Source organism: Pipistrellus hanaki, assembly GCF_964339955.1.
Source record: "Pipistrellus hanaki genome assembly, chromosome: 18".
In the NCBI taxonomy this organism is placed as follows: domain Eukaryota; kingdom Metazoa; phylum Chordata; class Mammalia; order Chiroptera; family Vespertilionidae; genus Pipistrellus; species Pipistrellus hanaki.
The window spans coordinates 35,632,483-35,657,483 of NC_140520.1; the positions used below are offsets into that span (position 1 = coordinate 35,632,483).

The following is a 25,001-nucleotide window of genomic DNA, read 5'->3' on the forward strand; positions in this document are numbered from 1 at the left end:
GTGGATAGAGCGTCGGTCTGCGGACTGAAAGGTCCCGGGTTCGATTCCGGTCAAGGGCATGTACCTTGGTTGTGGGCACATCCCCGGTAGGGGGTGTGTAAGAGGCAACTGGTCGATGTTTCTCTCTCATCGATGTTCCTAGCTCTCTATCTCTCTCCCTTCCTCTCTGTAAAAAATCAATAAAATATATATTAAAAAAAAAAAGAAAGAAAATGCCAGATGTTACTTTCTTTTCTTTTTTTTAAAATATATTTTATTGATTTTTTACAGAAAGGAAGGGAGAGGGATAGAGAGTTAGAAACATCAGATGAGAGAGAAACATCGATCAGCTGCCTCCTGCACACACCCCTCTTACCCCCTCCAATGAGGATGTGCCCGCAACCAAGGTACATGCCCTTGACTGGAATCGAACCTGGGACCTTTTAGTCTGCAGGCCGATGCTCTATCCACTGAGCCAAACCGGTCTTGGCCAGGTGTTACTTTCTAGGGCTCTTTGACAGTCAGGGCATTAGGCATATCACCCATTTCTCACCATTGGATCCTAAAGGCTCTGCTGGAAGGATCTCTGATAAAAAAAATTTTTTTTTAAAATCTTTCTTGAGAGTTACATTACAGATGTCCCACATTCCCCCTCTATTGTACCCCTCCACCTGGATCCCACCCCACCCCAGGCCTTCACCACTATTGTGTCTATAGGCAATACATATCTTTTATGATAAAAGGCTAATATGCAAATCAACCTAACAGCAGAACAATCATTACATATGATGCACATTGACCACCAGGAGGCAGACACTCACCACAGGAGTTGCCCCCTGCTGGTCTTTGCAGTTCTACAGGGGGTGCGCTGCTCAGCCAAAAGCCAGGCTCATGGCTGGCAAGCGCAGTGGCGATGGCATGAGCTTCTCCTGCTTCTGCAGCAGCTCTAAGGATGTCCGACTGCCAGCTGAGGCCTGCTTTTTGTGGGGAGTGGACCTAAGCCATCAGTAGGACATCCCCCGAGGGCTCCCGGACTGTGAGAGGGTGCAGGCCGTGCTGAGGGACAAATCCCCCCACCCCCCCATAGTGCATGAATTTCATGTACTGGGCCTCTAGCATATAGATAATAGTAAAAAGCCATAGTGGCTTGGAGAGGGGCTTGGTGGGATTGGTCAGCCATAGATATTTGTAGAGTACTTTGAGTAGTCTGTTGTCTAACCTAAGTTTTTCTTTTCCAACAGAATAATACAACAGATCTTTGCAGGATTCTTAGCAAATTCTGCAGTTCCTGGTGGATCCCCTTTTACCTGGTAAGTAACTAATTGCCTTCTTTATTCTGTTGGAGTAGCATCATTTTAGCTACTTTAGTATCTGTGCCATGGTAAGAAAGAGGAAGAGCTGCATAGGTGAATACACAGATGTGATTGGCAGGCTGTCAGACTGCCATTATTTGCTGAGCCCAAACTTAATTAGAACTTTAAAAAGAAAAACCACAAATTTCATTTATTTTTAATCCTCACCTGAGGATATTTTTTCCATTGATATTTAGAGAAAGTGGAAGAGAGAAGGAAAGACAGAGAGAAATAACGATGTGAGAGAATCACATCAATTGGCTGCCTCCTGCACACCCCTGACCAGGGCTCGAGCTGCGGAGGAGCCTGTAACCGAGGTACATGCCCTTGTCCAGAATTGAAGCCGGTACCCTTTGGTCCATTGGCTGACGCTCTGTCCTGTGAGCCAAACCAGCCAGGGTGAATTAGAACTTAATTTTTTAAAAAAAATGTATTTTATTGATTTTTTACAGAGAGAAAGGGAGAGAGATAGAGAGCTAGAAACGTCGATGAGAGAGAAACACCAACCAGCTACCTCTTACACACCCCCTACCGGGGATGTGCCCGCAACCAATGTACATGCCCCTGACCGGAATCGAACCTGCGACCTTTCAGTCCGCAGACCGACGCTCTACCGCTGAGCCAAACCGGTTTCGGCTAGAACTTAATTTTTATTGTTCAGGCACACAAGGGCCATTCTGGTCCCCGAGGTTGTCTGGGCTTTGGATGTGTCTGATTCTGGTGTTGAGGTGGGGAATGAGCAGGGGCAGTAAGTCCTTGCCAGGCTTGGAAACTATCTGATTTGTAGGTTTCTCCTAATCAGATGGGAAGATTTTATTCCTTAAGAATTTCTGAAGTTGAAAACATAATGCTTTCTTCTAAGTAAGAAGGTCCATCAGAAGAAACAGGGTTATAATGATATATGGTTGGTGTTATTTCGACGATTATTTTGCTACTTCTGACTCTGCCCCCAAAAGCCTTTCTTTGCTTAGAGTGACTTCAGTTCATCCACACAGTTATTCTATTTTCTAACCTCTAGTTTCTCTAAACATATTCCCTCCATCAACCAGGGCCGCGCACCAGCAGCTCCAAAGAGAGATACTGCCAACTCTCTTTTGTATTGTTTTAAGTTGTGGTTCAGAGAGACTGCGATGGCTGCTTCCACTTGAAAGCTCCTCATTGTTCAGAACCACGGGTGAGGTCTGTTCCAGATTTTGTCCAGTCATGAGGGAAAAACTCTTAAAAAGCTGCTCCATCTATGTTTAATGTAAGTGGGCACAGAGAAGGTCAACTGTTCTCTACCAACAGGCAGTGCATCCTTCTGTTCTTGTGTGTCATGTGGTATTTCAAGTGGCTTCACATTTTATTCCATTCGGTTTAGGAAAAATTCCTAGGGAATGGGAGACTCTCTGGATAATCTGTTTGACCTTGGAAATACTGAGAACTTTTTGCCACTTGACTTTAGAGAACCAGTGCCTGGGCAGGTCTGAGAGAGCAGGACTCCTCTGCCAGATTTTGTGTGGTGTAAGGCGGGGCCTGGTCCCTTCCTCTAACTCTGTCTGTCTCATCTCATGTGTAGGAGCGGGATGCTGCACTCCAACCCTGGGGACTATGCCTGGGGTCAAACAGGGCTTGACGCCATTGTCACCCAGGTGAGGAGCTGCCTGCTGGAGGTGTCTGTCCGGTGTGTCTCACGGTCCCACAGATCTCCTGCTCTCCTCCTGCTACTTTCTGAAATGCCAGTCACTCTGTTCCCCAATATTCTGAGCTTGTGGGTTTGCATTTTGCTAATGATTTGCTGGTGTAGCTCAGTACCCATGTATCTTCCAGATCTTAAGACCTTTTTTGAAGGTTGCTTCCCTTCCACAGGAAGAACCGATTTTCCGCCCTGGCCGGTTAGCTCAGAGAGCATCGTCGCCTTACCCCGGGCTTGTGGGTTTATCCCGGTCAGGGCACATGGAAGAATCAGTCAGTGAATGCATAATGAGTGAAACAACCAGTTATGTTTCTCTGTCTCCCCCTTGCTCTTAAAAAAATTTTTTTTTAAATAAATGAGTTAAAAAGAACCTTTTCTTATAACAAACAGTATTTTGTGGTTTTGGCCTTTTGTTCAGGCCTTTGAGGATCCTATTAACAAGTTACTTCACAAAAAGGGAAGGTCTAGTGCTGAAGCAGGGATTTCTGTCAGATGGAGCAAGTAGGGGAAGGAAGCAGAGAAAAAGGTATTTCCATGCCATGGATAATTGTTTCCACTTGTTAATCTTAATTTAATTGTTTTTTCATTTCCCTTGTGGATTGCTGAGAACAGAAAGCATGTTGTTTATATCCAAATCTTATAGGCAGTATTTGCCAATTTCTTGGCTTACCTTATGCTACTTTCCATACTCCCACCCTTTCCTTCCTTCCAGCAGAATGAAGGTTTTGGATCAGTTAAGTATTGCTTTTTGTTAAGTTTTATTCATGATGTCACAACCCTTTTGCTGCTTCTAAAGTTGTTCTGTGCCCAAAGGTGGGCCTTGCAATGAAAGGGTCTGTCTGTAGACTTACACAGATGTCACTCTGAAATTGTAAAGCAATTATGAGTGTTACGGCGGCAGTAAAGAGGCAATCTCTGCCTCTCAGAGCCTTGGAGAAGTAAGAGCAACTAACATTTCTAATATCTGCGCTGTTTGTTCTTGGCTAGAGCAACTCATTACAAAGGGATAGTTGGGTGTTCACCACTTCCTTTTCTCTTTTTGTAGCTTTTTGGACAGCTGGAAAACACGGGGCCTCCCCCCGCTGACAAGGAAAAGATCACATCTCTTCCAACAGTGGCAGTAACTCAGGAACAAGTTGGTAGGTTCAATTTCTGTCACCTTCTGTTCAAAATTGCAGTACTTCCAGTACTTTGTAAGGAAGATGCCTACTCTTCATTAGGTACCATGAGCAATTACCATGTGATACAAATATACATAAGACTTGATTTCTTGAAGAATTTACTAGAGGAAGCAAAACTCTCCAAATCTATAATAATAAAAAGCATAATATGCTAATTAGACCAGACAGCTGAACGATCTTCCTGATGAAGCCAGGGCCGAGGCAGCCGCTGTGGCTGCGAGTTCCGAGCCCCTTGCATGAATTTTGTGCATTGGCCTCTAGTAATTAGATAACAGTGTCAGAAATGCTGCTGAGCAGATGCTACTTACTGACTCTGGGAGATAGGAAAAGATATAAACGAGAAGCTGGGAATTTGTTTCTTATCAACTCTAAAGTCAGGTCCATTAGAAATAGATATTCTATTTGTAACATTGGAGGAATTTAGTGATAAAGGACATTATTTTGGACTGGGAGTTTCTTTTCCCACATATTTAGAGTCAGAGTTTAAAGGTAGGACGGGCCACATTAGGTCATTCTATTATAGGAAAAGTGTGAACCAATGTAAAAATGTTCACATGGCTATAGTGTCCGAATGAGATCTGACCTTGTCAGACCGGAAATAGAATCTGGTGTGGGAGGCATGATGGGATAGGAAGGGTAGGCCTTGTTATGCTGGACATTGAAGCTGTGGCAGAGAAGTGAGGGGTGAGTGTTCTGAGGGGAGGTAAGTTTTGTAGATCCTCAAATGGAGGGAAGAGGAAAGTGAAGTGGTCTGCAGAGTAGATTAATTTGGAGGTGGTGTCTAAAGTAGACTGGAAGGGGAACGAGGCAGAAATGAATGTGAGGGCTGTTGCAGTATCTAGGTGGGGTTCAGGTGATGGTGACAAGGCTGACAGAAAGGAAAGGGTAGAGACAGAGGAGAAAGGCATTTATCACTGATTGCATAATCGATGGAAGGAGGGGAAAGGGTCAAAGATGATTCTAGGATTTTGCAACTACAGAGGTGGTGCTGGCATTATCAGGAATGTGGGATTGTTAACAGGCCCTGATTTGATAAGGAGGTGATATAACATTTTTTATTGAGAATTTGTTGGTTTTTGAGGCACGAGCTGAGAATTCAAGTGAAGATGAGCTGGAGAGTGCTGTGGAGCTGGTATTCGGGGAAATGAGCAGGCGCCAAAGTGTAGTATGTATTTGTAGAGTTGAAGACCTGGGGTAGGATCCTATCTGGGGGGCTGTTCCAGTAGACGAGGCTTAAGATGCAGAAGCTAGCATTAGTCCACAGGTGGTAGGAATGGAGAGGAAGCAGTGCGTCTGAGTGGAAAGTCTTAACTCCCACTGCCCTGAGTGCTGTGGCTCACCGAGCGGATCCTGCAGGGGAAAGAGACGGGCTGGTGCCCTCAGAGAAGGCGGCTTCCTGTCTCTGGACTTGGAGCCTGGGTGCCCTAGAGCTTTGCAGTTCTGCAGCACCACCTCCTGGTACAGTTTTTAACTGCAGCTTGTTCAGAGGGCTCTGGGCAGCCGTGTTGGACGAGGATGCCTAATGTGGAAAATAGGGTAAACGTGGCTTGAGATGCTGAACAGGAACAGCTAAGACGGCTGAGCTGAGTCCCTCGATTGTGGTGGGCAGATTTCCAGTGTTAGTCCTAAGAAGAAACTGCCAGAAGTCCATCACACATTGGGAATGTTCCCGTTTGACCTATCAGTGAACCTACGCCCTCGTTTATTTCTTCCAACCTTTTACCTGGAAAAGTAGGTCTTACCAGAATAGGCCCATTCATCAGTCCTCCTTTTCATATCCCAGTCCATTGCCACGAACCCCATCTTGAAGTCAAACTCATGCTACCTACCCGCCTCCACCTGCCATGCCTTTGTGTCTTTTCTTTATGCATATCTTTGGTGGTTAAAGAAATCAGGCTCGTATTTTCTTCCTTCTTTTTGCTTGTTCACTTTAAAAGGCATTTTCTCCTCCAACAGACATGGGTTTAGAGTGCCCAGTATGCAAAGAAGATTACACAGCTGAAGAGGAAGTCCGGCAGCTGCCCTGCAACCACTTCTTCCACAGCAGCTGTATCGTGCCCTGGTTGGAACTGGTGAGTGCAGCCCCTCTCACCTGGGACGGGCATCTGCGCCAGTCCCATCCTGCCGGGGGAATGCTGAAGCGTAGGGTGTAGTTAACAGTTAACGAAGGTTAGATTTTAGTCCCCGGCTGACTCTTAGTAACACCATTACTGTTTCTTAAATTACTGTCTGGCTATAAGTAGGGGTGAGCAAACCTATAGCCACAGGTCACGGTGGCCCGCCATCTGTTTTGTAAGAGAAGTTTTATTGGAACACAGCTGTGCTTGTTTGTTTACAAATGGCCTGTGACATCACTGAGTAGTTGCAACACAGGTGGTAGTTAGCCTGCAAAGCCTAAAATATTTACTCCCGTCCCTTCACAGAAAAAGTTTTCTGGCCCCCGCTCTAGATCATCTCAGTCACTGATTCTGGTTAGTTCTGGTGGTGGTATGTGTTGGCTGTTGTTACGAGCCCTCTCTGCATTTAAAGTTCGGTTTGGGAGATGTCCTGGTGTTAGCACCTCGGAACCCAGTGTGTACCGTGTGAGAATGCAAAACCTTTTTGGTTTTCTACCCGCCAACGCTGAGCATTTTCTAGTGTTTTTAGTATCTGCAACTTCTCAGGTCAAGCTGTTTACGTGGACTGATATCTTTCTGTTTCAGCACGATACATGTCCTATATGTAGGAAGAGCTTAAATGGTGAGGACTCTACTTGGCAAACCCACAACGCTGAGGCCTCTGCAAGCAACAGATTTAACAGTGACAACCAGCTGCATGACCGATGGACTTTCTGAATTTAAAGACCGCGTCTGAGCCAGGGCTGTGGCGTCTTCTCACCACAGCTGTGAATTGTATCAAAACAAAATAGTCGGTGGATTTAGGAATCGTGTAAGAAACCCCAGACCCTAATATTAATGCAGAGTGTTTTCTTTAAATTTCAAGTTAGCATCTATAGACGGAATTGCATCTAAAACCAAATGCCTCTTATTGCTAAATTCAGAGTGATAATTTTATAAGTGTGCAACTTAATTATGTGGGCTCCTCCTGCCAGAATAGAATTAGCTCCTTGAAGTCCAGCGCGGGTCCTGCTCTCTGCCGTGTTGCCCTGAAATGGATGTTTTCAGCCCCTTGGCCAGCCTCCATCCTACCATTAGTGTACTTTATGGTAAATACAGTGGAACCAGAGCCCGGAAGTCCTACTCATGTAAGTCCTTCTGTTTTAATTAAACAACAGCATGTACTCTTGGCCACATTAGCTATGAATTAAGGTCAGATTAATTCAGAAATCTAAGACTGATGTTTTCTTGAACCCTCAGCAAATCAAAGAAAAAATTACATTTGGAAGGAGTAAGTGGCTTATCATTATACTCTGGTTTTCTCATTTAGTTTTTAAAGACTACTTCAAAAGCTGCAGTCTCTGCAGAAACCAGCTAACATGACTTAAGGGTCTTCTGTTGGTAGGAATCTCATTCTGGCTCCTTTTTGCAAAAGAGCAGAGCAGCATACAGGCAAAGAAGGACACGTTGAAATCTTTGGTTCTGATGTTTTTTAATGATCCCCATCTCGCTGTTTACTGTCGTTTGTCCTGGGGGTAAAATAATTTCCTTCACAGAAATAGAATGCCTTCATTGCTGCTTCTGTTCACTGTTCTTAGTAATTCATTGCTATTTAGGAATTGAGATTTTTCATTGTCTTATTTTAATTTTTTAAGCCCTTTGATCATCTCTGAAACCTTGGTTAACTTGGTTCTGGATATCCTCAGAATCAAATTGATTACTGTGATTATGTCCAAAACAGCCTGGTCTAGGAGAGGTAGGTCTTACTTTATTTTTAGCCTAACAGTGTCCCATCTACACGCATATGCTGTTAGGTGCATTTGAGAAAGATCAGAAATGTCTTTGGAATCTCAAAGTCTCAAAGGGAAAGGATGGGTACTGTTGGCACAGCCCAGAGGATCACAGAGAGGCACCGTTAGTGTGGTCATAGTTTGGAATGACCAGAACAAGAAGGCCTCTTCTTGGTGAGTCTCCTTCTTGGCTCCTGTCTGTCTTAGTTTTTATTGACTATCATGCAATCATGCACTATACTCTGATTGGGGGGGGGGGGGGGAGTGTTAGGGAAGGGAATTAGAGATACAGATGATGTCTCTAACGGTGGATGATAGGGGAGGGAAGAGAGAAAGTAGAAAAGTGGTCTGCTGAATTAATAGCCTGCCTGTAAAAGTGTCCATAAGGTCTGATTCAGGTTGGGCCAAGAGGAAATAAAAGATTTTTTTTTTTTTATATGCCTCTCATGTCACACCTCTGTAGAGTTTGTTTCTTTGGAGAATGTGAGCTATTAAGCCTATTGAAATCTAGCCTCCAAATAAACATTGCTTTTGAGGGGAGAGGAGAAGCTAGAGGTATATTATGAATATTTATTGACCACTATTCAACTGTCTCAGAAGAATTGTGACAGCCTGGAAAATTTTGTCTGCCTGTTAAGTGTCTGGAGATGCCAGAACAGGTGTTTGTATTTTTACTTACAACCAGAGAACTAGAAAGGGTCTGAGGAGCTTCCTAGAAGGATGGAAACGAAGTGCTGGAATGGGACTTATTTTCTCAGTACACCGAGTAGCCAGCAGTAGTCTAAATTATCTGAAAATTTCTTCACTTCTTTGCTCTGATAGAGGGCAGTTCCCCAGACTCCTCCCACTGAATGAATCTGAAGTGCTGCTTCCTAGAATAGGAGGCATCTCGGATCAGGTTAATTTAGGTTAAGCAATATATTTGGGTTTTATAAAGCAGCAGAACTAATAGGATCTGTGTGTGCTTGTGTGTATGCATGTATAACTTTATAATGAATTTGCTCATGTGATATGGAGGCTAAGAGGTTCCAAGATCCTTCCAAGCTGTCCCAATTTTTCTGCGAGACAGCAGCGGCATTCTAATTTGATTCCAAACCTGAGCATAGGCGCGTTGATGGAGTACGCTCTAGTTGAAAGGCCGGATGATTGGAAACCCAAGAAGAGCTGATTTTATAACTGCCTCCTCCTCGCTAGCGGAACTATCTCAGCCTTTTTGTTCTATTCAGGCTTTCAACGGACTGGATGAGGCTCCCCATGCTAGGGAGGGAAATCTGCTTTGCTCAGTCTATGGTGCAGGTGTTAGTCCTGTGAAAATGCCCTCATGGACACACTCAGAAATAACTTGAGTGTGTCCATGAGGTATCTTGACATCTCATGGCTGAGTTAGGTGGACACAAATTAATCATCACAAGAAAGAAAAATAGAAGTGATGCACACGGTAGAAAGATCCTTATCCCACTTAGATTTTTCCAAATTATGGAAATATAGGTCTTGTTTGGAGACCTTAGTTCTAGGGTTAAATGGTAGAAGAAACCTTCATGGGATGAGGACCAGTTTGCAGTGTGCATCATAGCTATTTTTTCTCTTCAATTACACAGAGTTTGTTTCTAGGAATGCCTTGCTCTTAAGTAAGATGCAGTGCTTAAGGCAGAGGGCTACATAACCCAGACTTTTTAGGTGTTTCATTCCTTTGTAACTGGAAGGCTTACAGACTCAGGAACCTGGAGCATTAATAGAACTCAAAAGACAGCTTTCCCTGGTTGTCAAAGAGAAGAGAAAACTGTTGCAATTTAAGATCTTGAGCCCTTAGATTTGAGGCTTTTACATTCATATTAAATGTAATATGAGTCCCAGCAGAGCTAAACAGATTGTTGTTGTTTTTTTTAAATCATGAATGTCTTTATCTTCCTCTTGTCCAGCATGATCTGAAACAGGAGGGAAGAAAACTAGCATGTAAGTCAGAGACGTTTCCCAGAAATGGGAAATGGTAGACTTGAAAAGTGAGAGGTTATATAGGGCAACTCCTTTCTGACCTCTAAGTGATGATTGCTTCTTAGGTAGTCTGCAGATGGGTTAGTATAATCATGTTCCTCTGGGTTAATTCTGGCTGTCAGAACTGGGCAGTAGGGTGGGAAGGCAAAGTGGTACTTTAGCTGGAGAGCTTCGACATCTTGAAAGTTTCTAAGCTATTGAGTTTGGACAGGGAGAAGGAGTTATCCTGGTACCAACAGTACTTTTCCTTCAAAGTTCCTACTGCCCGTTCTCTGAAGAGCTGAGAAACTTGCAGAATCCAGAATGACATTTTGTCCCTATTGGTATAGCTCATTGATTCTTTCCTTAAAGTACTAATTTCTAAGAAAAAAGGATTATGCTAGGTGGAGGATATGGAAATGGCTATAAATCAAATAGCTTCCATAGCTTATTATAAATTTTAGTTGTCAACATTTAGTTGTCAACTGTTATTGCATAACAGTTGAGCCAAGTACTTGTCAGATATTTCCTTGGTCCAATAATTAACCCTCAACTTAGTTAGAAGGTTTTTGGGGAACATTTCCCCCCCAGTAGGTATCACTTGATTAAGTGGTTATTAGGAGAAAAAGTTTTTGTTTGTGTCTTCGTATTCGTATATATGTGTGTGTATGTATATATGTATATATTCACAGAGACACACACACACATACATGCACATTTCACTCACTGTAGAAGAAAAGATGTGATTGATGGGCACTGAGGTGCAGGGAGCAGGGGCCCAGCAGGGGCTCTCACTGCGCACCCGGCTCCTGTGTGTCTGCAGTTCTGTTTTCGGACACTGTTGGCCTGGCAAGCACCCTGTTATCTGGTGTGGTGAAGGGATTCCATAGAAGTAAGAGTGTAGCCATTGATGAGGTTAAAAATAAAGGACTTTTGAGTAAAGGTTGTTTATTATCCATTGCTTCTGTATGATATTAAGTTGAACTCAAATATAATTTGTTTTTAAAATTTTTTCTTGATAAATTATTGTTGCCAATTGATTTCTCTCATGACTTGCGTGCTTCAGTTTCTTTCTCCCTGGTGTCTAGGTGCTGCTTCCTCAAGGAACTAATGAAATATATCAGTCTAATGAGGCCGGGAAGCGTCTGTCTGTTATAAACAACAGTACAGAGCTGATCTGGGCAGGCCGCTGACATCGTGAAAGACGACAGGCCTTAGGAGGAAAAGGGGGAGGGTGTAACAGATGATGCTGGCGAATCCCTGTTTGACCCTGGTGGGAGGTGGAAGACCAGAGTGCTGTTTACAGGAATAAACCAGAGGGGACTTGGGAGTTAGGGGGACCGGCAGGACAGACTCCTCTTACTGTGAGTTTCCCAAATGAACCTCGCTTGGGTTCTGGTGCAGAGAGCTGGGGGAAAGACTTGGTGGGGTAAATATTCCTAAAGGCTGTCCTATGGGAGGGAATTGTAGCTGGTAGGAATGTCAGGGTCTCAGCACTCCGGCTGGGCACCATAGGCCACTCCAGGGATTTAAAATAGAACCGGCAGAATGCGTTGTGTAAACTGGAGAGGTTTTCCAGGCTGTAGGTGGTGCCCTTCTCTTATCCAAAGGACATAGAGGTTTTCATCTCATACCTGCCAGACAATGGAGTTCCATGCACCCAACTCTACGATCTTACGCATGAGAGCTTGGTCTTGCTGATTACACCTAGAGGGGCCACGGAAGTGGAGACACGTGTTGCCTCTCCTCTTTCAGCCAGGACACTTCTGTCTGTGAGTTATGGGATGCAGGCTTGTGGTTCTCTACATTTTCTAATAAGATGCACTGTTTTTTAAGGTCCAAGAGTTACTAGTTTCCTTCCCAACAAGGTGATAGTTGTATTTTCAGTATCTTGGTGATAAATGCATAACAAAAAGCTGCTAAGATTTCAATAATACCTTTAAATAAATTCATCTTTAGTAGTCACACCAGAATCGACATCCGGTTGAAACACAGTATTTACGTATCTGAAAGACATATTTCGGATCCTCACTTGCCCAGGTACAACAGCTGGTGTGTTGCAGAGCCAGGTCTTTGGACTCCATGCCTCGTTTTTTTACCTCCACAAAACAAAATCCAAAATCCTTTGAGTTTGAGGTTCAAGACCATCACTAATAAGGGTCTTACCCATCTCTTGCAGCCTTCTTTCTGTGTTCCCACAAACCTTAGCTCCCACATTTGGCAGATCCTGGCCAAGGATTGCAGGTAAGATGCTTCCTTTTGATGGTTTGCTATTTATATTTAGCTCCAGTTAAATTGTGTGTGTTCACACCTCTATTCATGTAGTTCTTCCTATCAAGCATGTCCTATCTGCCCCCCCTCCCACACACACACACACACACACACACACACACACACCCACCTCTTTGCTTAACTATGACAAGAGGTCATCTGTTTAAGGAGAAAGAAGATTTGTGAATTTAGGAGAGAAAAAACGATGCAAATATTCTTTTGGGCATTTATATAAGAAGAGAAATGACCAGAGATGTTGGTAAGTACTTCGCTGAAGGTAGACAGTTGTGATCTGTGGTGCATCTGGTCTGCACAGATCTTCCTCCATCAGTGCCGCGTGGATTGCTGTCGAACACCAGTGTTCTCTTCATTAACTCCAGATTGATGCTGAGTCGAGACACTGGGTTTGGATCTCTTTCTTTCCTCTCCTATCTCTCTTCTTTCTTCTTTCTTCCCTTTGGTGGTAAATAACAATTTCTTCCAAAAAAATTGGTGTTCTCACTTGGTTTGACTTGCTGCTTTTACTGTGTTTGGGGTGGGGAGGGGAGGAAAAGTTCTGGGGACATAGAAACACACGTGCTTATCCGTGTCTGAGTGGGCACTGCACCCCAGCCACTCGGGAGAGCTTCGCTTTCATTACTGTGACTGAGTTGGAAGAAAGGCAGGCTTGCTCTGGCAGTGCATAGGGGAGGTCAAGGGATCCACTCATTTGTCCCATTTCATATTCCTGGCATGTTGCCCTGTGCCCCGTGTCATTTTCCTCTGTACATATGTGAAAGATACCAAGGTGAACATATTTATCTTGCTGTGATTTTAAAAGAGATTTCTTCTGGCAGGAAGCTCTTACAGAGCTGTAGAAAGAAAAAAGAAAGTTTGTATTACTGCCACCCGACTTAGAATAGCAACAAAATACCTCATTTAAATTCATCCTGGGGTGTGTGTGTGTGTGTGTGTGTGTGTGTGTGTGAGAGAGAGAGAGAGAGAGAGAGAGAGAGATAGGCGCTCATGGCTAGAGAGGGAACAGAAAAGGAAAAATGGAATGCATGGTATGTGTTGTGTCTTACTGCTGAAGTTGCATTTACAAATCTCACATTCTGCTGAAGGGGGAAGGGAGCTAACCACCAATCTCTTTTTGCTGGAAGGGAGGGCAATCAAAGAAGTAGGCACCACTCAAAGTTCAAGGTAGGTTTTCGATGGAGAGTACTGAATGGTTGGCATGGTGATAGGACAAGGTTACCCAGTGAAATTAGCATGAACTGAAGAAGGTACAGACCTAGGAACCTCCTTCATCCTTTTTGTCATGTGTAAACACGCTAACTTGATGTATATAATTCCCCCAGGCCCGAGAAAAGATGTACTTTTTTCCTACTGAATGCTGCCTCTTTAATAATTCTGGTAAGTCTTGTTGGGAGAGGGAGAACAAAGAAAAGGAACTATCAAAACTTCATTCTCTTCATCTGACCGGAGAAGGGAAAAGAGCTTAGAGATTTTTTACTCTGGGGTAACTTGGGACTCCGGTAGTAAGTGTAGTAGATTGAATGGCTAGACTTATTTCCTCTGTGGTTTTTTTTTTTTTTTTTTTTTTTTTTTTTTTTTTTTAAGGCATTTATTCTGTATGAAGGAGTAAAATTTATTTTACTAACAGTAACCTAGCCACCTGAGAGGATTAAGATTTAGTCCTATATAATAAAGAGTTAATGTGCTAATTAGACTGGATGCAGAATGACTAGAGGGCAGGGGGCAGTGCTGTCTGGCAGCCGGGGCTGCGAGGGCTGTGAGGGCTGCCTCTTGCGCGAATTCGTGCACCAGGCCTCTGGTAAATGTCTACAAGGTCGGACTGCGTGATGGCGAGTCAGCTGCTTCTTAGAAACTGGCGTAGGCTTACTAGTACGTTGGGCAGGTCCTTGCCAAGGATCACAGGTAGAGTCACTTTTCTTTTGATGGTTTATAGGTAAAGAGATGGACTAAGGGAGTGTTAGGTCCTGTTTCTAGAAATGGGAGGAGGCGGTCTCCGAATGGAGAGGGAAATGGAGGAGTTGAGGTTATAGTAGATGATTACTGAGGGCACAGGGTGTTCGTGAGAAGGACCTGCATTGATTCCTGTGAACCAGGGCAGCATTTCACCTCTTTGTACCCATTTGCCTGATGAGTAATCAGGAATCTTGGCCTGAAAGGGTGGGTAGGAGGTTAGAATCACCGTGTAAGGCCCAGCCCATCATGCAGATTCTTCAAACAAGTTTGTTAAGAGCCTGTATGTGCCTGGCACCTTTTTATTTGTTTTGTTAGGGAACACAAGACAGTCCCAGCATATATAAAGCTTTATATTCTGGTGACAACCAAGTGGTGGTTATGTATTGATTTGAGGAATGCCTAAATAAGATGGAATTAGAATGCCAAGGACAGACAAAACCCGGCATCTGATTTATGCAAAAATGTAATGGCAAAGCATTGCAAGTTCCTTTCTCAGGGAAAACCTCGATTCCTGTTGATAAGGGTGCGCGGAGACCTGAGCCAGAAGTGCGGAATATCCTCAGTCTGGCTTCAGCTTTTGCTGCGGAGCTGCACTGTTCAAACCTCACCTCCGGACCAGGTCTGTCTCTGCCCTTGTTCATTTTCACGGGCAGCCTCGGTGTAGCCCTGATTGTGAGTGAGTGCAGGCAGCTGTATTTAATGGCCTCCCGCGGGCCTTTCCTCACAGGTGACCTCCTACCCGAAGGAGGGTCCGATTCACCCATGTTTCCTTAGCCAGTCCCTTTGGGTCAGTTTTGCTCTCCCTGGTTAGGTGTCTTTGCTCGGGGCATTTAAGCGTCATCTGAACATACCTTGAAGGGCCATCAGGCTGGTGGCCAGCATCACCCAGACCTGCAGGACGCTGGGACCGAGCGGGCCGTTACTGTGGAGAGGGCTGTTACCGTGGCTGGACTCCTGCTGTCTTATTAGTTTCAGTCCCGTCACCGTGTAGTTTCCTGTCTCTGGTTCAGAAGAGAATCGGGATCAGGGAAGGGTTTCAGAAATCATGCAACGTCCTTTTCATCACCTCAACAGCTTCTGGCCTCCAAGTATCTTAGGATAATTCATTGCCCAGATCAGTTTTTTAAAAAACCTTTGTGAGTGGTGATGATGATGATGATGATGTCCATTAGCTTCAATAAGCAACTATGGGATCTACTGTTTGTCACACTGGGAATGCAAATAAGCCTGCCTTGAAGGAACTCTAAATCCATACCAGAGAGACAGTTAAAATAGCTTAGTCACCTTGGACTTGGTCTCATCTAAAAGCTATATGTGGGATGGGTTAAGCAGTTCAGCCTAAGTTAAAATCTGGGTTTGGAATAGATCTGGATTTTTATCCCTCACTTAACTACTAGCTGAGTGAACTTACACAGATTTCCTGTGAGCCTGAGTTGTCACATGACAAGAATAGTGGCTTTCTCAAAAGATCATGCAGATTAAGTGAAGTATCACTCAGCACAGTGCCCAGCACGGAAAGCACTTGGTGAATGGTAGACATTGTTTATTGATACTGTTACCAGTCTGGCCTCATTTCATCTTCCCAAAGGAACCTTATTTCCACACTTGGTGAGTATCCACAGGTGCCGACCATGATACTTCTGGTTAGAACATGAATGCTAGGTTACAAGGAACAACGACTTTGTTGTACCCCATTCTGTTCTCTAAGGCTTGTGTGGGGCTGTCCAATACTTACTTGTTCAATGAATGAAAGGAGGTCCCACTAGTGAGTGAAGGTAACTGGAACAGTACTAAATAGTGCCAGGTTAAAGTAACTTGGATTTTGCATCATAGACAGTGAAAAGCTATTAAAACCCAATGGTGGTGCATCATGTGCAAACTAAAGGCCCGGTGCATGAAATTCGTGCACTCGGGAGGGAGGGGGGTCCCCTCAGCTCAGCCTTTGCCTTCTTGCAGTCTGGGGGATGTCTGACTGCCACAGAGGCTGGAGAGGCTCCCTCCACCACTGCTGAGCACAGCCATGAGCCTGGCTTCTGGCTGAGCTGTGCTCCCCTGTGGGAGTGCACTGACCACCAGGGGGCAGCTCCTACATTGAATGTCTGCCCCATGGTGGTCAGTGTGTGTCATAGCCACTGGTCGTCATCCTGCTGTCAGGCTGAAACTGGCTCTCCAGCATCCTTGAGGGGTCCTGGATTGCTAGAAGGCTCAAGCCGGGCCGAGGAACCCCACCAATGCACAGTCAGGGCCGGGGAGGGACATGAGAGGTTGGCCAGCCGGGGAGGAACTGTGGGAGGGCTCCAGAGTATGTCCAGCCCATCTTGCTCAGTGCTGATTGGTCGGACCCGGCAGTAAGCTAACCTGCTGGTCAGAGAGTCTGCCCCTTGGTGATCAGAGCATGTCATAGGAACTGGTCGACTGATGGACTGTCTCTCCCCTAGTGGTCAATGCACATCATAGCAAGCGGTTGAGCAGCCTTAGCATATCATTAGCATGTTATGCTTTGATTGATTGAACAGCCTACCAGACGACCAGACACTTAGCATAGTAGGCCTTCATTATATAGGATTAGCATTTTAGATGGTGGGTGGCAGCATGGATTGGAGGCAGAGACCGTATTTTAGAGTTGATGGGCCATTCATTAGGCAGCAGCTCAGTGCCTGGCCCTGCGCTTGGTGGGAGAGAAAGATGAGTAAGACAGTTGGATCTCAAGGGGCTCACAAGTTAGGTGGCTGTTGGGATGTTTTACGTGAGATGATGACCTGGAGAACACCGAAAAGAAGGGAATGAATGTGGGAAAGAACCAGCAGCACTTAGTAACTGGATGGGGGAAGGCAAGGAGGGACCAAGGTTTAGACCAAAGTGTGGACAGAAACACAGTCTCAGGAGGATGGGTCTGAGTTTGAGGAGATGGTAGGGCATTCAGGAGCTGAAATCCAGTTGTCAGTGGAAATGTTAAACTGAAACTTAGGGAAGAGTTGAGAGCTGGAGAAGTTGATTTGTGGGTCAGCTGCAGGGAGGGGCAGAGAAGAGGGTGGATGAGGACTTGGGGGAGAGAGAGCGCAAAAAGATGGAGGGGGAATGGGGAGTCTTGGGGAATGAATTCCCATGTTAGAGGAGGAAATGTAAGCATAGAAGGAGAGCCGAGAAATCAGAAAGGTAGAAAAAGCGGGAGCACAGCCACAGGAGTCAGTGGAGGTGGGGGTTGATCGGGAAGAACAGGGCTGAGTGCTGTAGCTAGGCCTGAGGAAGACACCGGGAAGCAAGGAAGGGAAATACAGCCCAGCCTAGATGGGAGTAGATTTGGATTGACCACTAACCACAGAAGAGGATGAAAACGTTTGTTAAAAGGCTCTGGGCCGGGTTTCTGGTTTGGGTGTGTGTGTGTGTGATTTATACCTAGTTTTCTTAAAGTTAAAACGTAATTATTTGAAAGTTCATAAAGAATAATAGCAGATCATCACTCTCAATTCTTTGAAATGTTTCACCATATTTCTACACTTTCTAGTTTTCCTGAAGCACATTCTCTGGTAGCTTCTGATGAACGATCACATAGAAGACAAGTTTTGAGCCATTGCTTGTCTGATGCGTCTTTATTCCTCCCTCACCTTTGATTGGTGGCTTGGTGGGGCATAGAATTCTAGGTAGAATAGAATTTTTCTCTGCAAGGCTAGCCCCTCTGGGCATGTAGGAACAGTCGCTCTGCTGGGCAGATGAGGAAGCTGTGGGTACAGCTGAGGCTGGATGGTCATATTAGCCTGTGCCAAAGAGTGGCAGCAGGGGGCAGAGTGGAGGGGATCTGTAGGGATGAGAGGCTTTGCTGCCCCAGTGAGATCCAGGCAGAATCTCGGCTTCTGATGGCTTTCTGGTTTCTGGGTACGAACTCTTGAAGGCCGGCTATACTTCCCTAATCTATTGCAGCTTGAATGGGTTTCTGTTTGTTACAACTAGATGGTCTTTAAGACAACCATCCATTTTATCTCAAATCTCTGTCCCAGCCAGAAGGCTCCGTGCCAGCGTTCGGATATACAGCCGCAGCGCTGAGAGCTCCATTGGGAAGTGGGAGGCCTCCATCCGCCTGCAGTTCCCGGTCCTGGTCAGGGAGTGGCATCGGATAAGCTGCTTTTACCTACTCGTGACTCAGTCAGTGTCAGTAAACATGGATGGTCAGCCACCTCAGTAAGGTTTTTTGGCCAAATGAGATTACCTTCTTAGGAAAGCAGCATGGCCCGTGGGGGGAGGGGAAGGGTGGGTCCCGGGAAGGACTCTTCCTCCAGGAGGCCGCCTGGTCGGGGCCGGAAGTGCCCGCCTCCCCGCTGCCGGCCCTGCTGTGTCCCGCCGTGCTATTCGGGGTGTCAGGAGCTCACCTGTGACTGAAACGGAGAAAAAATGACCCTGGAGGAGGATTTCTGGCTTCTGGATTTTGGCACAACACTGGTAGGTCCCGTTGGCCGATGGCGTGGCTTCGTCTATGGCGAACTCCAGCCGAGATGACCGTTTACGGACACCCTCCGTCTCAGGAGAGCGTTTCAGACTCAGCTGCTCCAAGCTGGTCTCAGGGGAGCAGTCCGAAGGCCTGTCCTTGCACAAAAACACGATGGCCCCCTCCGCCTCTTCATCCTTATGCAGCAAGGTGCAGATTAAGATCAGTCGCCTTCCTTGCTGGGAAGCTGAGCTGAGGATTTGCATGCATCCTGCAACGAAAAGGGAAGAGTTAGCCGAGGGAGGCTGGAAGTACTTGGCAACTTTATTTCTAAATGTTGAGGCAGAGATGCGGGCTGCCCAGAGTCAGTAAGTGCCATCTTAGAAGAGTGGTCCATGAGTTACACCCCTGGCTGATGGAGACCTGCAGTCCCAGCTACTCACTGATGGAGGAATGGTTTGGGTTTGGTTTTTACTGTCCATCGGAACCTGTAGGCCTTTAACTTAAAGTGCTTGTTTAATGTACCTCATCCTTGATATAGCCCCCGAGGCAGGTGTTCCCATTGTATAGGTTAACAAATAGGAAGCACAGAGGGGTTACGTGGGCTTTCGGGGTTGGCAAATGGGTTCCATGAGTTTAGAGTCTATGAGCCTGTAGGAACCTCAGAGGGAGGGCCAGTTTACCAGGCTCTTTGCAACACACAGCACAGACGCAGTGTCTGATGGGTGCAGGCTGGGGTTCTAACAAAGAAAAGGAAACTATGTCTGTCCCCCTTGCATTAGCGTCAAGAAGAACCGGTCCCTTCTCCCTCACCAGGGAAGAAACCATGGGAGCCACCCCCTCAGGAGCCCCCGGTTCCCCCGGCGGCTGCTCTGCTCTGGGCCTGGGGATGGGCGGTCCTCACCGCCAAGCTGGATGTCCACAATCGCCAGCAGAGTGGCCAGGGCCAAGCAGCCTCTGCCAGGTGCCATCAGTGCCCTGCAGGTTGCCAGCAGCTCAGGGACTTGAAGAGAATGGCTCTGCTGATGTCCTTGGCCTCGCTTCCCTGAAAGCACAGAGGGAGCCCTCCACTCTGATGGAGGTGGGGGTGAAGACACGCTGGTTAGAGAATGGTTGAGTGAATTACGGCATATCCATAGTCTGAGTTATTATGTAAGTACAACCTACCTAAAATAATGTATAAACATAGCAAAAATAAAATTTCATAAGGTATATATGATAAAAGCGTCATATGCTCATTAGGCCGGACAGCCGAACCACCTTCTGTAGGAAGCCGGCTGTGAGGGCTGAGCCCCTCGCACAAATTTCGTGCATTGGGCCTCTAGTTCACTTATAAAATGAATACCTAAAGTCATACATACAATTGATAGAAAATATGATAGAAGGAAAAATCCCACACATTCTAGGAACAACAATAAGATACCCATAAAATGCCCAAGAATTTAAAATGGGTTTAAAGTGTAACAAGATTGCTATAGGGGACTATAGGATAAACAATATAAAGTGCTATTAAGGAACATAAAAGAAAATGTCGATGGAGACAATTGCTAATTTCTCTATATTTGCCCATACATTTGTTACAATCCCAGTGGTCTGGCCCCCAGTGCTTCTGCCCTAACCTTGACCTCTGGCCCCGCTCCTTGTGGTCACACTTGGTGCTGCACCATATCTCCACCAGAACATCCCGCTGACTGAGACAAAGCACCGGAAGGTGAGCGATCCGCTTTTGTCCTAAGCACCTGGAGGTAAGTTTACTGGTACAGGTAGTGTGACCAGCCTGAAATCACAGCTAGGATTCCAACTCCCAAGTTATGCGAGTCTTTGAGGGTTTAATTCCCTTTGTCCCCCTTCTCACGCCTATCCAAGCCATTCAGGTAGGGTTACAACACGAGGACTGGACTAATAATAATGAGGACCTGAGTGTACCCAGGAGCCGGCAGGAGAAAGCTGAATGAGGGATCTTGAAAGGCTGCCTTATGGCCATTTAGTTAAACCTTGGCAGACGTTTGTCATGAAATCAGTGGTGACGCAAGGTGGGCAGTGGGCTGGGAGATTCGCTCCCAGTCTGGGCTCCGCACTGCCTATCTGTGGACCCCGGGGAGGCCAGTCCCTCCTCCAGGCTGGTTCCAGGGTTGGGGTGGGTGGGGGCAGGGACTGCATCCAAAAGGAGGCGGCACCCCGGCTGGCCTGCTCTTGGGCGCTGACGCTGGGGTGCTCGGGGTGCTGCGGCCTGGCTGCAGCTGGGCGGGTAAGTCTGTCCCTGCCGCTCAGGGGGCTGGGGGCCAGCGAGGACCATGGGGAAAGGATGCGCCTGGAATCTGACCCTGGCGCCCGGCGGGCCAGGCACTGCTGGTTCTGCACTCTGACCGCCAGAGGGCGCCGCCTTCCAGTGGAAGCCGGAGATGCACCTCCACCCCTCCCCACAGTCCACCAGCCTCAAATTCGCCAAGGGTGATTCCTTGAGCCTGGGGTCGGGGGTAGGGGGAGTTGGGGGTGAGGATGGGGGTGAGAGGATGCGCTGGGGTCGGCCTCGCGCGCCACCAGCTTGGGGAAACCTAAACTAGTGGGGCGGGGAGTGATCGGGTCTGAAGGGTGGCTGAGTCCTGGAGAGAGGCCTTATTACAGTTGCCACTCGCCCTCTGGGGCCCCAAGAGGTGGGGGGAGGGAAGCCTGGGACTTTCTGGCCGCCTCTCCCTCGTAGGACCTGGCGAACCCCTCAGCGGGCAAGAGTGAGGGTGCACATTAGGCTGACAGCCCCCTTCTGCCCTCCCTGAGGCCAGGCTGGCTGCCCAGGCCGTCTCCTCCCCCGGCCTTTCCAGGGGAGGCACCTGGAGGCCGGGGATCAAACCCAGCCTTCCCGACCTCGCTCAGCCTCACTCCCACCGGAATGATGCGACAATTAAACGGACCTAAAGCGGGGTGAGGTCCCCGCGGGGTGCGCTGCTGGCGGGACAGCACTGCGGGGAGGAGGCGCCTGAGCCAGACCAGCCTCGGGGCCGGACGTTAGCCACAGCTGCACACACACCTGTCTGCACGTCTCCCACAAAATTAATCGCCCAGGACCCCAGACGGGGCCCCCACTTGGTGTCACAACCCCGACTCCCTGGAGTAGGACCGTTGGTTGGTAACGCTTAGGGTCCGGAGGCCCTGGAGCCTCGTCTGCTCTCTCTCAGCTCCCTCTCAGGCCCCCAGAGCGGGCCTCACCCTGACCCCAATGGGCCATGGCCCTTAGGGTGTCCGGTGACGCCCGTGGATCCTCTTCTCAGAATAACATTTAAAATGAATAAAATAGTCCTAGCCAGCTTGGCTCAGTGGATAGAGCGTCAGCTTTTGGACTGAAGGGTCCTGGGTTCAATTCTGGCCAAGGGTACAAGCCTGGGTTGATCCCTAGAAGGGGGTGTGCAGGAGGCAGCCCATCAATGATTCCCTCTCATCATTGATGTTTCTATCTCTTTCCTCTCTCTTCCTCTCTGAAACCAATAAAGACATATATATATATATATATATATATATATATATATATATATATATATATAATATACATATACACACACACACATAGATATATATATACATATATACATATATATATAATTGATTTTTTACAGAGAGGAAGGGAGGAGAGAGTTAGAAACATCAATGAGAGAGAAACATCAGCCAGCTGCCTCTTGCACACTCCCCATCGGGGATGTGCCCGCAACCAAGGTGCGTGCCCTTGACCGGGATCAAACCTGTCCATCCACAGGCTGACGCTCTATCCACTGAGCCAAACCAGTTAGGGCAAGAAATATATTTTAAATAATAAAATGAATACGGTAAAGCGCAGAGGATAACGGAGCTGGAAGAACGTGCGAGAGAGGACGGCGCGGGCTCCTTCAGACCGACATCGGCCCGGAAGTGGACATTTCGGAGGGACGGCCGTCAGGACAGCTGAGGGGTCTGTCACAGCTGCAGTGAGGTTTGACCTGCGGTTTCTCCTGGCGGCCAGTTCTGGGGAGGCGAGCTGCCTGTGTTCCTAATGGAAGGACAGGCTCTCGAGCAGAGACTGGTGAACGTGAAGGTGAAGCTTTCCCCTGATGCACAGATGCCGTGAACACACTTCTTTCAGGCCCCAGGAGAGAAGCTCTGCTGACAGCTCCCTCAGTTTGCAATGAGGGAGATGAGGTCTCCTGGCTCCTACCCAGGTCAGAGGTCTTCCCGCTGACATGCATATCTGAGCCTGGGGAGACCTATCTCTACACCAGAATCTTCACCCTGGCATTCCCAGGCTTACTTGGCCAAAAACACACCAGGGGCCTGAACCCCCCCAAGCACACAGCTCCCCCAGAGCACACGTCTCCCACAGAGTACACGGCTCCCCCAGAGCACGCGTCTCCCACAGAGCACACGTCTCCCACAGAGCACACGGCTCCCCCAGAGCACGCGTCTCCCACAGAGCACACGTCTCCCCCAGAGCACACGGCTCCCCCAGAGCACACGGCTCCCCCAGAGCACGCGGCTCCCCCAGAGCACGCGGCTCCCTTAGAGCACACGGCGTCCCCAGAGCACACGGCTCCCCCAGAGCACACATCTGAGGTGTGTGCCTCAGAAGTGCCTCACAAGGCCGGCTCCCAGCGCAGGGAGCCCAGTGGCTTGTCCCAGGCTTTGAGGAGTCCAGGGGAGAGTTGATCAATGCTGGTAACTTGCCTTAAGTAACTAGTTCCTTTTAAAAAATATATATTTTTATTGATTTCAGAGAGGAAGAAAGAGGGATAGAGAGAGATAGAAACATCAATGATGAAAGAGACACTTTGATCGGCTGCCTCCTGCACTGGGGATTGAGCCCACAACTGGGGCCTGTGCCCTGACCGGGAATCGAACCAGGACCTCCTGGTTCACAGGTCCGTGCTCAACCACTGGGCCATGCGGGCCAGGCACAACTATCTCCTTTTTTTAATTCTTTTATTTTCTTTTATTGATTTTTACAGAGGGAAAGAGAAAGGGATAGAGAGTTAGAAACATCGATGAGAGATAATAATCCATCAGCTGCCTCTTGCACACTCCCCACCGGGGATGTGCCCGCAACTAAAGCACATGCCCCTGACCGGAATCGAACCCGGGACCCCTCAGTCCGCAGGCTGACGCTCTATCCACTGAGCCAAACCAGTTTCGGCAACTATCTCCTTTTTGTCCATAAGAATCACCTTTGGATTTGCCCCCCTTGAGTCCTGGACCACACAAGTGCCAGGAGGTTTTAGAGCAGGAGGAAGGATGTGGGCTCCACCAGGCCGGTGACTCCCAGCGCTCACCCGATTCCCCTCCCAGGAGCACCCGTGTGGTTCTTTCCCACGTGAGGGAGGAGTCCGGAGGCCTGAGTGCCTGCCAGGAGTGCGCTCGCGTCTCTTTCCCCGGCCCCGAGAGAAGGGCCTGGGGAGCCTGCCTTTGCTGGAGCAGCCGTGTCACCGCCCACCCCGCGCCCGCTCCGGCTCCGGCTCCCGGGCCAGGTTTGGGGGCCCCTTACCTTCGCACAGACGCTCCCCGGCTCCGGCTGGCGGCTCTGGTGGGAGCACTTGAACGCGCGCTCAGCTCGCCCGGCTCTTCGTCTGGTTAAAACCCCCTCTCACTTCCGGCCTTGCTCTGCCTTCATTACTGGTATCTGTGATCTCTGGAAACCGCAGGATGGTTTTTTTAAGCCATCAGGGGTCTTCCTGCCGCTTGCTTCCACCGCCACGGTGACGCTTTCTCCCTCCTCCCTCCTCCTCGGTTGCTTTCTCCGTTTCCTCTTCCTTTCCCTTGTGTCCGAGACAGACGAGGGGCCTGCGAGGGTGAGGAAACCACCTGGAAATGGCCCTCTCACCTCGGGAGCCACACATTTGTCACTTGATAAGACATCACGGAGCAACCAGAGGGTGTGAGGACAGTCTGTGTCTCACGCACCGAGAAAGGGCCGCGTCTTCCCCGGGAGAAGGTGTTGCTGCATGCGGAGTGGGACGTGGAGGGCAGGGCAGGGTCCGAGGAGGATGGGGAGGCAGGAGGGGGGGCACCAGATGGTCCTGCTCGGAGCGTGAGCGGGGCATGACCTGTGACCCCTCGCCTGTGTCTGTTCTGTCCTCCTCCTTGTGTCAGTGGCTGGGAGGTGGCTGGGACACTTCTAGGCCCTCGGACTGTCCCCTTTGGAGGAGCGAGGATCGATCTGGATCCAACGTCACGAGGCCCGGCCGGGGGGGACCCAGCGCCCCCGGGAGCAGGCACCTGTCGTGAGGCCAGCCCTTGCTGGGTCCCGGAGCCCGAGGGCTGTCCTGGACCGAGAGCCACT

General features: G+C 47.9%; 2 protein-coding genes across 5 annotated transcripts in view; one reads left to right on the forward strand and one right to left on the reverse strand.

Moving 5' to 3' along the window:
- The window catches only part of RNF115 (ring finger protein 115), a 72,064-nt gene extending 60,980 nt beyond the window's left edge, over positions 1-11,084 (forward strand). For all 3 annotated transcript variants that reach the window (XM_084867150.1, XM_084867149.1, XM_084867151.1), the window contains 5 exons: positions 1,221-1,289; positions 2,890-2,962; positions 4,052-4,145; positions 6,144-6,259; positions 6,890-11,084. In XM_084867150.1, coding sequence (XP_084723276.1) covers positions 1,221-1,289; positions 2,890-2,962; positions 4,052-4,145; positions 6,144-6,259; positions 6,890-7,021 — 484 coding nt within the window. In that variant the 3' untranslated portion in view covers positions 7,022-11,084. The remainder of the gene's footprint in view (positions 1-1,220; positions 1,290-2,889; positions 2,963-4,051; positions 4,146-6,143; positions 6,260-6,889) is intronic.
- CD160 (CD160 molecule) lies at positions 10,684-24,505 on the reverse strand. 2 transcript variants are annotated; one of them, XM_084867186.1, is made up of 5 exons: positions 24,207-24,505; positions 19,611-19,778; positions 18,651-18,977; positions 15,138-15,287; positions 10,684-13,166 (listed from the first exon to the last, which is right to left on the reverse strand). In XM_084867186.1, exons 2-5 carry the CDS (start codon positions 19,675-19,677, stop codon positions 13,159-13,161), a joined length of 552 nt encoding a protein of 183 aa, XP_084723312.1. In that variant the 5' UTR covers positions 19,678-19,778; positions 24,207-24,505; the 3' UTR covers positions 10,684-13,158. The 2 variants fall into 2 exon arrangements, with proteins under 2 accessions (XP_084723312.1, XP_084723311.1); XM_084867185.1 differs by lacking the exon at positions 10,684-13,166 and having other exon boundaries at positions 13,214-15,287.
- Between the last annotated feature and the right edge of the window lie 496 nt (positions 24,506-25,001).

What these genes read in the sequence shown, in the direction of transcription:
- CD160 (XM_084867185.1), bottom strand. Translation starts at nt 19,677, where the DNA reads ATGGCACCTGGCAGAGGCTGCTTGGCCCTGGCCACTCTGCTGGCGATT. An exon ending in TGTGGACATCCAGCTTGGCG is followed by an intron (nt 18,978 to 19,610) that starts GTGAGGACCGCC and finishes TTTTCGTTGCAG; the next exon opens with GATGCATGCAAATCCTCAGC. An exon ending in TTTCTCCGTTTCAGTCACAG is followed by an intron (nt 15,288 to 18,650) that starts GTGAGCTCCTGA and finishes CTTCTGAACCAG; the next exon opens with AGACAGGAAACTACACGGTG.